The sequence below is a fragment of the Rhincodon typus genome, chromosome 38 (genome assembly GCF_021869965.1).
Source record: "Rhincodon typus isolate 14 chromosome 38, sRhiTyp1.1, whole genome shotgun sequence".
Classification (NCBI taxonomy): domain Eukaryota; kingdom Metazoa; phylum Chordata; class Chondrichthyes; order Orectolobiformes; family Rhincodontidae; genus Rhincodon; species Rhincodon typus.
The window spans coordinates 3,012,840-3,025,950 of NC_063369.1; the positions used below are offsets into that span (position 1 = coordinate 3,012,840).

Genomic DNA, 13,111 nt, shown 5'->3' on the forward strand with positions numbered 1-13,111 from the left:
CTGCTGTGTTCCTCCAGCTCCACACTTTGTCATCTCTAACTCTAGCATCTGCAGTTCTTGCTATCTGAGTGTAAACATCTTGTCTGCAGTTTCTTGATTGGAAGATCTGTATAATACAATAAGTGTGACACTCCAAGAGAATAATGTAAACCTTTGTCCCTGGTTACTGCTGATCAGAATTTTTTTGGAAATTATAGTCAACTGGCGCCATGTGATCAATAGCAGATATGTTGTCAGTCCAGCAAAGTATCCATGTAAAGCATGTCCAAACAAAATAATATTGTTTTGAAGAAAACCAGTGTAGGATTTCTCCTTCTGTTCAATCTGGGCATGACAATGTTGTGAAGTTAGTCACAGGCTGGTACCTGATTAAGGATTTTAAGTAATATTGAAAAATGAATGAAACATAGAGTTTTGAAATACCATTAGAAACAGCATTTCTATTTATGACTCTTAATGATCCATGTGCCTTTAATTGAATGAAATGAATCACTCTGTTTTGAGTATAATACTGCAGTATTTGAATGCTAATATTAGATTGTCTTGTTCACTTATCAGATGAAATAGTGGGAGAGTCTCCTTGTGGGACAGACTCACCCGCTCGAACCTGTCCAGTTGGAATGAACTGCACTGAATACTGGGAAGGGCCAAATTATGGAATTACCCAATTTGATAACATCCTGTTTGCTGTACTGACCGTATTCCAGTGCATCACCATGGAGGGCTGGACTGATCTCTTGTATAATGTGAGTAACTAGGAGACTTGACTTCAACAAGTATTTCTGACTATTATTTGAATCTTTCAATTAATTTAAATCTTTCAATTAATTTGAATTTGAATCTGAGTTTTGGTCTTGGCTCTGGACCTCAATTTTTAGTCATTTTGTTTGTGACCTTAGAAAGAAATTTAATCCTAATTTTAAATGAATGGTTTTTCCTGAGATTGTAGTCTTTGAGAACCATTGCCAATGGTAATTTTTGCTTTCTATACTTACTCCAAATTTTAGTTTTCCAAGATTCATATTGTATAAAGTTTTTAATTCATCTGTGGTGCAAACAAATGCGTTTCAACTCCCCCTCCCACTCCCTGGGTGACATTTCCATCCTGGGCCTCCTCCAGTGTCACAATGACGCCACCCGCAAACTGGAGGAGCAGCGTCACATATTCCGCCTCGTGACCCTATAGCCCTACAGCCTAAATGTGGATTTTACCAGTTTCAAAATCTCCCCAGCCCCGGCCTCATCCCATGACCAATCCTCCTTCTCTTCCCGCCTCCTTGACCTGACACAACCTTTCCATCTTCTCTTCCACCTCCCACCGCACTGACCAATCCCCACCACTCTCTACCTGCACTCACCTATCACCATCCCACTTACCTTCCCCAGCCCCACCCCTCCTCTCTCCATTTATTTCTGAGCTCCCTTCCCCCTCCCCTATTTCTGAAGAAGGGTTCCAACCCGAAATGTGAACTCTCCTGCTTCTCTGATGCTGCCTGTGTTCCTTCAGCTCCACACTGTGTTACCTCTGACTCCAGCATCTGCTGTTCTTACTATCTCTAAATGCAGAACTTTTCTATCTTTGTATACTTTTTGTGGATAACTTGAGTTAGAGTGTGATTGATTTTAAGAGAACAAGATCACTTTACAATGTAAAATAGAATATAGATTTCTGCCCTTTCAGACATAAACAGTGAGTTAATGCATGGGCTAATTACAGTTGAGAACCCAGGCTTTGCTTGGCTGTGAATTCCATGTACAAGTTGAAGGCAATATGGAATAATGTTCTGGAAAGTGTCAGTAGTTTAAGATTATTTTGCACCGCTATGAGCTGAGTATGTAAGGTAGAATGTACAGCAACAATCTTAATTGAAAGATGGTTATTTTAAGTTTAATCCTTCCCATGCTAACATGTAATGTGGAATTATTCAATTGTTTTTAATTTTTTAAAAACTCACTTAGAAGATTTTGCAAACAAATTTTTGTTGATGATACAGCATAAAAAGTCTGAGCAGAAGGAGTGATGAAAGCAGAATCCATTGTGGTTTTTAATATCAAAAAAAAGAAAATAGGAGGAGGAGTTGGTCATTCAGTCCTTCAAACCTCCTTCATCATTCAATTTAATCATAGCTGATCATTCAACTCAGTATCCTGTTCCCACTTCCTACTCATACTCAGTTGATCCCTTTAGCTTTCAGTGCTATATCTAACTTTTAAAAAAGGAAGTGGATGAGTATTGGAATATTGGAAATTTGGAAGAATATGGGGAAAGGGCAGGCATAATGGATTTAAGTGGTTTACTTTTGCAGACACTAAAGTAAAATGCTGGTGATGCTGTAAATCTTAAATAAAAACAGGAAATACTGGAAATTCTCCACAAGTCAGGAAAGAACTGAGCAGGGGAAAACGGAGTTAACATTTTAGATTGAACAAGGGAAGTTCTTAAGTGGAGGTCCCAGTGTTAGACTGGGGTGGACAAGGTCAGAAGTCACAAGACACCAGGTTATAGCCCAACCGGTTTATTTGAAATCTCAAGCTTTTGGAGCGCTGCTCCTTTGTCAGGTAAAGAGGAGGGAAGCACACAGGCCCAGAAATTATAGGCAGAGAGATTATTGCAAGATAATACCAGGTAATTAAGAGTGAAAAGATAGTACAAATGGTGTGAGTGGAGTGTTGATAGGCTGAATAACAAGTCTTTGCAGGTGATCAAAACTGTCAAACCGTGTGAGTAAAGTTCAACACTTGAGTGGCAAGTGAAGGGATTGTCTATGATCCAATTAATTGAGGCAGAGAGATAATTACAAAATATCAAAAATAAGATGGTGCTAGAGACGAACCAAATATCTGGATAACATGATAGGTATAAGAGTCGAGTGACGAGGATCTAACCATGATGTGGAGATGCTGGTGTTAGACTGGGGTTGATAAGGTCAGAAGTCACACGACACCAGGTTATAGTCCCAACAGGTTTATTTGAATTCACAAGCTTTTGGAGCACTGCTCCTTCGTCACCTAAAAGTTTGTGATTTCAAGTAAACCTGTTGGACGACAACTGGTGTTGTGACTTCTGACCCGGGTCTAAACAAAGTAACAAGTTGTCCAAAACTGTACAAACTAATTAAGGTAGAGAAATCACAACAAGTTATCAAGTTGATGGTGTCAAAACAGAAGAGTAAGGAAGATTTTACAAACACAGAACAGAATGTAGTGTGACATGAGCCCAAGATCACCGAATGGAAAAAATTTAGAAATATAAGTATTTCATAATAACATGGTGAAAATAATGTCTGAAGTTGCCTCTTGTATCTTTGAATAGCTTATTAATGACTCGTTTCTCTAAGCTCTTGCCTTTTATCATAAAACAACGTTAGAGTTAATTATTTCTAAAATATCATGTATGATTTTAAATCTGTCCAAGTTGCTGTGTTAATCTCATCCATTATATGTGCAGGCATGAGTTTATGGCTCAATTTCTGCTTCCAGCATGGGAAATCATAACAAGCATCACATGATTCTCTTTGTAACTTTGAATATGTATCTTTCCTTAGATTATCATATTATGTGAGTATGCTTTTCAAAATGATTTCAAAGCAAGCTAGAGGATGAATTTAGAATCTCTTTTGAAGTGAGACTTCACAGGATAGCTTCATAACTTCTTTCTTATGAGATAGCCTGTCTTCTCGAGACTGAGACGGAGAGTCTGTTTTATTCAATTTATATTGAGAATTTGAAAAGAATGTTGATATAAAAAGGTATTTATGCATCTCCATTGTATTTATCTATAGTGAGTGAGGAAATTGCTGATTGCTTACTCTGTGGCAACCAAATTAAAAGTAGGAGAAAAGAGTTTTCTACATATGGGCAGAAGTCTTTTTCGTATTCTTTCATTGTGAAGGTGCATCTCCTGTTACCCCTGTAGTCCTTTCAACATTGCCCTCTCCTTGTTGTCAGATCATTGAGCAATGCCTCAGGAAGTCAGCCAGTTTAATTGTGTATCCAGCACATCCTTGTTGTATATGCAAAATAGTCATTTTGAAGAAGGGCAAAAACATTTTATAATGGAGTTTCCTGACTGGGAGCCAGAATTTACAACCACCTTCAATCCTAATTTCTCCCAAAGCAAGTAACAATTAAATTCAGTTTATCCTTGATCTGTTTCAGAGATAGTAGGAACTGCAGATGCTGGAGAATCTGAGATAACAAGGTGTAGAGCTGGATGAACACAGCAGGCCAAGCAGCATTCTAGGCCCGAAATGTCAGCCTTCCTGCTCCTCTGATGCTGCTTGGCCTGCTGTGTTCATCCAGCTCTACACCTTTGTTATCCTTGATTTGTCCTTACTTAATAATTCAAATGTGTGAACATAAAGTGACGAACTTCAGCTTGATAGCACAAAATTGCATTGTTTTTCACATGACATGAAACATTTGCCTTTATAACATCGTATATTGTCAGATTTATATTGAACATAGCCAATCATAGAATCAGATACATTTCCACAACTGTTTTGCAAAACATCCCATTACTGTTTTTCTCACAATACCAGAAATTTCCAACTTTTTTATAAATTGTGGATTGCTGTATAGTGTTCTGGCGAGAATGAATTTACATTTTAGTCTAATCTCTTATTTCAAATTTTAATCTTGTTGAACAGATCACCCTGGACAATTTTCTACTATTGATTATATAGCTAGTTAACCACATGAGGATATGCATGTTCTTAGAACTTGGCCAATAGACTACATGATGAAACCAGTGCTGAGTTCTGGTACCATGATTAAGTAGAAAACTGCACTGCCTGATGCAGTGATAACAAGGTGTAGAGCTGGATGAACACAGCAGGCCAAGCAGCATCAGAGGAGCAGGAAAGCTGACGTTTCGGGCCTAGACCCATGCAGTATTGAGCCATATAAATAAACACAACTGCACATTCAATCTTGGGGTCGAATATTTCAGTTCTGTAGAAGGCAAGGTGAATGTGCAGGTGAGAGAACGTATTTGGGTAAGAGTCCAAACTCAGAATCCCAATTGTGGGATAAACATGTACAATTAACTTCTGCAACCTTTAAAGGTGAAACGATCCACCCTAATGCAGTAGTTGTCAGGAAACCTATTTGCATGTATTTGCATCTCATTAAAAGGCTCTTTAATCATAATTAAGTTCTTGCTCCCAATTAAGTTCTGTTCAATCCAGAAATACATACATTGAGACACCCAACTCCATACAAGTGGCATGCATTAGGTGAGGTTGGCTTTTTTTGAGGACTTTGGAGTAGATACTTGCTGCTTGCTCTTCAAGTAATGCAGCTTATTTTAAATCGGTAGGAATGAATGAATGAGTTGTGATGTAGCTTCTCTGAATGGCAGCATGAGGGAGAAGGAGGAGTTGAATGTGAATGTGGTAGGGTGGGAAATGTAGAAGATGGGAGCAGAAGGAGGCCATTCGGCCCTTTGAGCCTGCTCTGCGATTCATCACGGTCATAGTTGATCGTCTGACTCAAAAGCGTAATCCTACTTTCTCCCCATAACCATTGATCCCATTAGCCCCAAGTGCTATATCAAGCCGCCTCTTCAATACATTCAATGTTTTGGCATCAACTACTTCCTGTGGTAATGAATTCCACAGGCTCACCACCCTTTGGTAAAGAAATGTCTCCTCGTCTCCGTCCTAAATGCTCTACCCTGATTCTAGGCTCTTGAGCAGATATTGTATGATCTCATAGAGTGGTGGAAATGTAAACATGAAAGTGAAAATGCCAATTGCTAGAAAATGGGATGGGTGATAGACAGTGACGGAATCGATGGCAATGCCAGAGGCTTCAAGGATAATAAGGGAGAGGAATGAGAAAGTGGTGTGCTGATGGATGAAGGGAATAAGATTATGGGTTACAGTCAGAGGATTGAATTTACATTGCTGATGATAAAAGTAAAACGCATCACCTTTTGAAAACAAATCTACCATGTAGGTCACTGCAAAAAGGCAACATCCAAAGTCAGAGGAGGTTCGTTTGGTGGAATTAATGTCTGAATTTTTGGCTGATTAAACAAGCATCCTATTAGTTGTGAGCCAACAGGATAGAGAACAATGGTCAGCTGAGTTACAGTCCCAATGAGCCAGCATTACTCCCAAACTCATAGCATCGTGTTCCGATAAGATCCCATAAAGGCGTGGGGCCCCAGCACATTGTGGACTAATTGGCATCTCATGCTATCCAAGATATAGAGGAAGAGGGAGAGATGCAAACAAATAGTGAAAGGAAAAATTTTCTAGGATTGGAACCTCCATTTTCTTCACTAGTTGCTCATGACAGTCAAGGTGGGTGGGTAGCATGTCTATCATGCCAGGGCAAGAGTTCAACATTTGGGTTTAACCTCACTGAAGGGAAGTTTACTGTTGTGTCTAGGAAAGTACAAGGACATTCTTTAAGTATCTCTGTCATAAAGTCATAGAGCTATACATCATGGAAACAGACCCTTTGGTCTAATTTGTCCCTTCTGACCAGGTACTCTAAATAAATCTAGTCCCATTTGCCAGCATTTGGCCCATATCCCTTGAAACCTTTCCTGCTCATATCCCCTTCCAGATACCTTTTAAATGTTGTAATTGTACCAGCCTTCACCACTTTCGCTGGCATCTCATTCCATACACGCACCACCCTCTGCATGAAAAAGTTGCACCTCAGGTCCCTTTTAAATCTTTCCTCTCTCACCTTAAACCTATACCCTCTAATTTTGGACTACCCACCCCAGGGAAAAGACTTTGTCTATTCACCCTATCCATGCCCCTCATGATTTTTTAAACCTCTGTAAGGTCAACCCTCAGCCTCCAATGCTTCAGGGAAAATAGCCCTAGCCTATTCAGCCTCTCCCTATAGCTCAAACCCTCCAACCCTGGCAACATCCTTGTAAACCTTTTCTGAACCCTTTCTAGTTTCACAACATCCTTCCGAAAGCAGGGAGACCAGAATTGCACGCAGTGTTCCAAAAGTGGCCTAACCAATGTCCTGTGCAGCAGCAACATGACCCTCCCAACTCCTATACTCAATGCACTGATCAATAAAGGCACGTCTACCAAAGGCCTTCTTCACTATGCTGTCTACCTGGGACTCCACCAATGTGCAATATCTTCTTGGATATGAATGTTTTGCCACAGGGGCTTTCCTGTGAAGCCACACAATGTGACAGTCACTATTTTGGGCTTGCTGGATGGGAAGGAGGCCAGAAGAGTTTATATGTGAAGGGAAGGCTTAGCAGATGTGAAATGGAGCAGATTTGGAGGGTAATATCAAAGATAACTGACTACATGGATCAATGCAGTTATTCAGATCTCCTGAAATCGACACTGCCATGATACAGAACAGCTCTGCCCTTGCCCTGGCTATCACACAACAAAGCAGTAACTGATGCAGAAGTAGACACAAGTAGTAGACCAATTTACAGGGGTGCAATGTACAGGTGGCCAAGACTGTGGTGAGAATGAATATTGGCTAGAAACAAAATCTATGGGAGACAGTACAGCTACTTTCAGTGACTGAAGTGCAATGCAGAAGATGCCTCAGGATGTCCCAACAAGTTGAGTCCTACATATTGCAGCTGTTGAATGAGTACCTGTGACTGCAAGGTCGGGGGAGCAACCCCATGCAAATTGCCTTGAAGATTGCTGTGACACTAAACTTCTTTGCAAAAGGCTTGTTCCAACGTTCCACTTGGTAGTCCTGCAGCACTTTCCAGTCAGTGACTCACAAGTCTACTCGGGTGATTGCAGGTGCGGTATTCTGAAAAGCCTTGGAATTTGAAAGTTTCCTCTTGGGTACAGAGATCTAAGCAGCCAGAACACTGAAGTGTTCTGCATTTGCAGGTTTCCTATAGGTGCAATGAGTGATAGGTTTGACACATTGAAAAATTACAGACAAAGGGAGGCTCTTCAATTCGATATTATCAATGCCTGCTGAATAAACTAGCCTGTTCTAGTTACACTTTACACCACTTAGCCTATAACTTTACAGTTTCAACATTTCAGGTACAGATATAAATTCCTTTTAAATGAGTTCACAGTTTCCACTTCAACCACCAAACTGGGCAGATGCCCACCAACTTGGGTGAAAAAGTTCCCTCTAAATGTTCCCTCATCAAATCTCCTACTGATCACCTTTAAATCTGTTTTCCCTGGTAACCGTCCTCTTGTGCTAGGGCGTACGGTGTTCTCTGTCCACTCTATCCAAGCTCCTCAATATCTTGTGCATCTCCATTCACTTGTCTGTCAGCTTCCTCTGTTCTAAGCAAAACAACTCTAGCCTATCCAATCTTTCTTCAGGGTTGCAATTTTCAAGACCTGGCAACATCTTGTAGATCTCTTCTGTGCACCATCCAGAGCAATTATGTCCTTGTATAGTGGTTACCAGAACTATACATAAAATCCAGCTGTGGCCTAACCAGTGTTTTATGTAATTTCAGCATTCTTTAACATCATCACATCCCTGCTTTTGTACTCAAACCTCACCCAATGAGGAAAACATCCATATCCCTTTTTAACCACCTTTTCTACCTCTCCTGTTCATTGAAGGACTTGTGGACCTGCATTCCAAGGTCTCTCACTTCCTCTACCTCTCTCAATACCCTCCCATTTATGATGTATTCCTTTGTTTTGTTTTCTGTCCTCAAATGCATAATCTCACAATTCTCTAGATTAAATATCATTTGCCACTTTTTCACCAATAACCAAACTATTGATATAATTCTGCAATCCATAGTCATTGTCTTCACTATCAACTACCCAGCCAATTTTCTGTGTTAGATGCAGATTTCCTAAACATGCCTCCACATTTAAGTCCAAGTCATTAATATATGCCACAAACAGCAAGAGATCCAACACTGAGGAAGAGGATGTGGTATCGCGATATTGATCAAGGAGTCAAGCCATATGTGTAAAACTTCAAAACAAAAAAGGGTGATCACTTTGCTGGATGTGTACAATAGACCACCAAACAGTCAGGGCAAGATAGAAAGACAGACATGTAGGTAAATCTCAGAGAAGTGTAAAAATGTTACAGTAATAACAGTGTGGGATTTTAACTTCACCAGTATTAACTGGAATTGACAAAGTGTAAAACACTTAGAGCTGAAGGAATTCTTAAAATTCTTAGAATTCTTAAAATGTATCTAGAAAAGCCTTTTAAGCCCATGTATAAAGTCTTCCAAAAGTGCTGGATTTAATTTTAAGGAACAAAGCTGGGCAGGTGGTAGATGTGTTCAATGGGAAAAAATTCAGTGATAGTAACCATTATTAACAAGATTTAAGATAATTATGGATAAGGACAAAGGTGAATCTGAAATAAAGGTTCAGAATTGGAGGAAGGCTGATTCTAATATGATAAGGCAGGATCTGGTCAAAGTGGACTGGGAGCAACAACTTGCAGGAAAATACATATCTGAGCAGTGAGATGTGTTCAAAGGACCAAGGCTGACAGTGCAGGACCAACATATTCCTGTAAAACGAAGAGTGAGATCAACAAGTCCTGAGAACCTTGGATGTCAAGGGACAGACAGGATTGGCTAAGGGTAAAAAGGAAGCTGGGGAGGTGATGTCTTAGTGGCGTTATCGCTAGACTACTAATCCGGAGAGCCATGTAATGTTCTGGGAACCCTGGTTCAAATCCCACCGTGGCAGCTAGTAGAAATTGAGTTCAGTAAAAATCTGTAAGAGTCTAATGATGACCATGAAACCATTGTCAATTGTCAAAACAACTCATGTGTTTCACTAATATCCTTTAAAGGAAGGAAACTGCTGTCCTTATCTGGACAGACCTTATCTGGTCTGGTCCACAAGTGAATCCAAACCCCCAGCAGTGTGGTTGACTCTCAATTTCCCACTGATTATGACAGATACCGAGGGCACAAAAAAATGGATGCCTTGAGTATAGAAAGTGCAGGACATTACTTAAAATAGAAATTAGGAGACTGAAGACGGAACATGAAAACACACTGCTGGGTAATATTAAGAAAAATCCAAAGGGGTTTTAAATTGTGGAGCCATAAGGACATAGCTGCAGTTTTAAATGAAAATGTACCCATTATAGAGAAAGACAATGTAGGTATAGAAATCAGCAAATTAGCATTGAGAGGGAGGAGGTATTTGTGGTTTTAGTGGGCTTGAAAATGAATAAATCACCAGCCTAAGATTAGATGTATCCCAGGCTGCTGTGAAAGGCAAGTGAGTAGATTGCAGGGTTCTGACATTAATTTTCAAAATCTGTCTAACCACAGGAAATGTGCCAAAGGCCAGCTAACATGGTATCATTATTCATGAAGGGTGATATGGATAAACCAGAAATCCACAACCATTGAGTCTAACACCAGTGACAGGGAAACTATTGGAAAAAATGTTCTGAGTGACAGAATTAATCTGCACTTGAAGAGGCATGGATTATTCCTCTAAGACATCCCCTGTTCTGCATCAGTCATAATTTGTCTGTAATCTATACAAAGTTGAGGGCTGTATATAGGGAGAAACTTTTCCCTTTAGTAGAGGGGTCAATAACCAAGGAGCACAGCTTAAAGGTAAGAAGCAAGACATTTAGAGGTTCACCTGAAGGGTGTTCGATATCTGGAACACACTCCTGCTTCTACCACCCTTTTAGGAGCCCTCAAGACATTTAAGAAGAATTTAGATGAGCGCTTGAATTGCCAAAGCATGCAAGGCTATGGGCCAAGTGCTGGAAAATGGGACTAGACTACTTGGATGCTTTATGACTGGGGCTGAAACAATGGACTTGAAGGGCCTTTTTCCATACTGTAAAACCTCTATGATTGAGCCCTGTGGAACATCAGTAGAAACCGTTTCCAATTCACTAAAATATCCATCACATATCAGCCTGAGTTCTTTGTCAGCAGGAAACGGGCCCTTAATCTGCAGCTGTCTTGTCAAGTTTGTGTATGACATTCAGGAGCTCTCATGATTCCTATATTCTGGTGCACTCACAAGTGGCTAAAGTTTTCAGTTTCCCTCATTGATTACAGAGTTGGCAGCTGGGAAACAAGGGTTCCCCAGAAGACCTGACTGATGACATCATTGAGGAATCCTCAGATTGATGCTAAGGAGAAGTACAATACGGCACATGCCTTCATGAGGGCCATCATTGAGCTGGCCATAGGTCCTTGAATGTCACATGCCATCAAACCTTGGCTTGATAGTTCATGTCACCATGACAAATGCTCTAAATGGAGACATGCTGAGAACTTTGTAAGGAAGCTGGTAGGACATATGGAGAGCAGAAAGAGGGACTTTATTAGGCCAGTGTGACCCTGGAGTAGAACTCATCACCATACTGCCTCACTATCCCTATAGTCCTGGAGCTATTTTTCTTCCACAATTCTAAAGTTGCATGAATTGAGTCTCTAGTGGCTGTGCCTCCAGTACTGTTATAATGGGACAATTCCAAACCTTCACATCCTCTTGAAAGAACTAAGTCCTTTATTGTCTACCACTCATTATGAGAAATTGTTTATCTGTCTATGGAACCCTCAGCTAGGGGAAAGGTTTTTGATTCTTCCAATTTGTAGAGTCTGGTCGCATTTGTTTGTTCTTCAAATAGATTCTCTCTCTACTGTTTACAATCTAATGAACTTTCTCTTCATTCTCACCTCATCTGACATTGCTATTTTCCCGAGCTGAAACAATCTTGTGAGCTTGGGTCAGTCTACACTTTCCTGTGTAATGAGAATAACGTGAGGCATACTCATCACCAATCATTTGTTGTTCTTTCTTTGTAATCACTATGTCTAACTGCAGTCTTGACATCTGGAGTTGGTTTCTAGAGATAGCCTTTTGCATAGTACACCCTTTTGATTGTGATAAGTTTGCCGGGAAACTTTTGAAACCTTGAGGTTTAAACAGCCCCAACAAGCTGACAATCTCCTGCATAGTACAAGTGCATCCTCCTTTGCCTGACCTGCAGGAAGAATGAGGTCCAAGCCAAAGGTGAGGTTGAGTGGCAGGGCAGCCCTGAGTATCCTCTGATAAAACCTCTAGGGTGTCTGACTGGAATTCCCCTCTGTGAGTTCTGGTAGAACTTCACTGACTTCTTGAGATGAACGGGCATCTGGTGGAAGATCACCTTGTAGCCGTTGTATACATGGCTGTATTGATGGACTGCAGGTATAAATGCAAGTCTGGCAACCACACTGTGTTGTGCTGAGCGTGCGTGTCCAAGGCAGTTGCCAGCCTTTCCTTGTAAGCATGGTAAGTCCTTGCACGCCAAAGTCACAACTGAGACAGCTTATACCTCATGTACAGATTTCTTCTGCCTGATGTTCCCTCGTTTGTCTCTGAATCTCCAACATGGCTGTTATGGTGGAAAATAGAAGCTTGTCAGCTGCATGGAGTTGATCAAAGGCCTGATCTCCAGCAGTCCTCCCAAATGTCAGAGATCTTCAGCTGCTTCTTTCAAATTGTAACCCCAAACTTATTCCAGAATGTGCATCTTTCAAGGTGAATGTTTCTGTGCTATTGCAGAGTGCTCATGAATGCCATGTCAGATCATCCTTTGAATTGAAACTGAAGGATGTTCCTGACCTGTAATAAGTGAAGGGATGTCTAGGTGGCGTTTAAGTATGGTGCCAGGTCTTTGACCCTCGGAGATCCTGGTTGGGATTGCCCTCTAAGATATTCCATTGTACTTCCACCAAAAGTGCATGTGTATGTAATGAGCTATGTGTTACATCATTGTGGAAGAAAACCCGATCTGCCCCCGTGTAGTAGTGACTCCCTCTTCTACATTTGGAGTCAGAATTAGAATCTATAATGGATGATTCCGGCCTTAGGCTATGCTAATGTGGTTGATCTTATTTGGGTTTCTAGAATGGGGAATACATTTGATTTTGCAGCCTTTCCCACTCAATTAAAACTATTGTCAATCAAGGATGTGTGATTGAACATGATATTACCCAATGGTGGAAGCCGAATGGACACTCTACTTAGACTCTAGTGACGAATGAGTGTTTGGATAAGTTGCGAAATGTTGATCCTGGAACTGCATCTCAGCATAGTACAGAAGAGGACAAAGGGAAATAGAAAGGTAGCGGTAGATTAGTACAGCTATTGCAAAACTAGAATATGGG

The 13,111-nt window shown here is 40.6% G+C and overlaps 1 protein-coding gene across 1 annotated transcript in view; it reads left to right on the forward strand.

Moving 5' to 3' along the window:
* The window catches only part of LOC109912552 (voltage-dependent P/Q-type calcium channel subunit alpha-1A-like), a 547,201-nt gene that overhangs the window by 213,429 nt on the left and 320,661 nt on the right, over nt 1-13,111 (forward strand). The window contains exon 7 of the mRNA XM_048617794.1: nt 559-746. Coding sequence (XP_048473751.1) covers nt 559-746 — 188 coding nt within the window. The remainder of the gene's footprint in view (nt 1-558; nt 747-13,111) is intronic.